We start from the raw sequence: 1,324 nt of genomic DNA on the forward strand, positions 1-1,324 counted from the left end.
TCTAATCCGAGGACAAATCGATTTATCGAGAAGATAATTTAAAGTAAACATTCATTGTACAAATCAAAGAAAGTTTGAATGACAACTGTTGACTTTTGCAAGTGGACTTTTTCAAGATCTCATTCATCTGACAAACTGTAGAACGTGAATGTGAGTTCAACTTCAGCTGTCGACTACGTGTTCAACTGAAAAGGCACATTTGGTATATTTGTTATAGTTATTATGCCGAACTTCTTACCGGACATCAATAATCCCGAGAAACGCTCACCTGCCCGAGTGCTAACGGGTCCACGAATCAGGTGGGTGTGAAACTGACTGCTAATAATTCATTGAGTTCATTTAGGGTCATATATCGAGATGATATACAGTATATTGAGGCTATAATGTTAATCTTATTTCAAGGAGCCAGAAACAGGCGAGAGAATGGGAACCACCTCAGCCGGCCCAGGGCAGAACCCCCACCCTGTCCAAGGACGACATCGCGCTGTGAGTCCATTTACATTCAATTACATTTAAAGGGCTTTATTGGCATGGGAAACATAGTTTGGTTTACATTGCCAAGGCAGTGTGAAGGTAAAAAACAAACAAAAAAGAGTGTAATGTACGACTATAATAAATACATTATTTAACAGAGCTGTGTAATAGTTGACAGCTAAATAAAGATAAGTAAAGATAACAAATCATGGACATTGCAGTTTAAAAAAAAAAGATGGATACAAATAAATGTATAAACTTTATGTAGGCTACAGAGATCAGCATGGTGCAAATAGTGCAGATATACTTATTTACCTTCTTTACGGGGGTTGTGTTCCATTGGACGTCCTTTAACTGTCACAACAGTTCACAGATCTTACTGCTGTGCTTGCACATTGTTGTACTTCACCCAGCAGATATGGCAGTTTTTTGTCATTTGTCATAATTTTCCAAATCTTTTTGGGTGTTTGTAATCTGATGATGTGTCTCTGAAGTCTTTGTACAGTTGGCAGTTAGTTAAAGTCTCTCAGCAGGCCTCCTGTCTCTCCACAGTGCGCAGTTCCATAACAGTGTAGTCACCAGCAGGGGTCCTCACTACCCAACATATGAAACCCTACTGGACTGCATGTTAGTGACCTGTCACTGGCTGTGTTCGAAATGGCATACTAGCATACTGCATACTAGCATATAGGCTATATACTGTATAGCCTACTGCATACTAAATGCATAATAAGTATGCCAATACCAGCCGACCGTTCACACTGTAGTATACTGCATCTCAGTATCCCAGAATGCCTTTCGCACCATCATATCTAGTATGAATAGTATGCTAGTATGCCATTCCGAGCAC

The 1,324-nt window shown here is 39.7% G+C and overlaps 1 protein-coding gene across 1 annotated transcript in view; it reads left to right on the top strand.

Annotated features, from left to right (window-relative positions):
• Nucleotides 1-222: 222 nt before the first annotated feature.
• The window catches only part of ttc29 (tetratricopeptide repeat domain 29), a gene marked incomplete at both ends in the record, with an annotated part of 6,587 nt that continues 5,485 nt past the window's right edge, over nt 223-1,324 (top strand). Inside the window, 2 exons of the mRNA XM_080544041.1 lie at nt 223-299; nt 403-486. Coding sequence (XP_080400167.1) covers nt 223-299; nt 403-486 — 161 coding nt within the window. The remainder of the gene's footprint in view (nt 300-402; nt 487-1,324) is intronic.

This window comes from Nansenia antarctica (assembly GCF_963989245.1).
Source record: "Nansenia antarctica genome assembly, chromosome: 13".
NCBI classification, from domain to species: Eukaryota; Metazoa; Chordata; class Actinopteri; order Argentiniformes; family Microstomatidae; genus Nansenia; species Nansenia antarctica.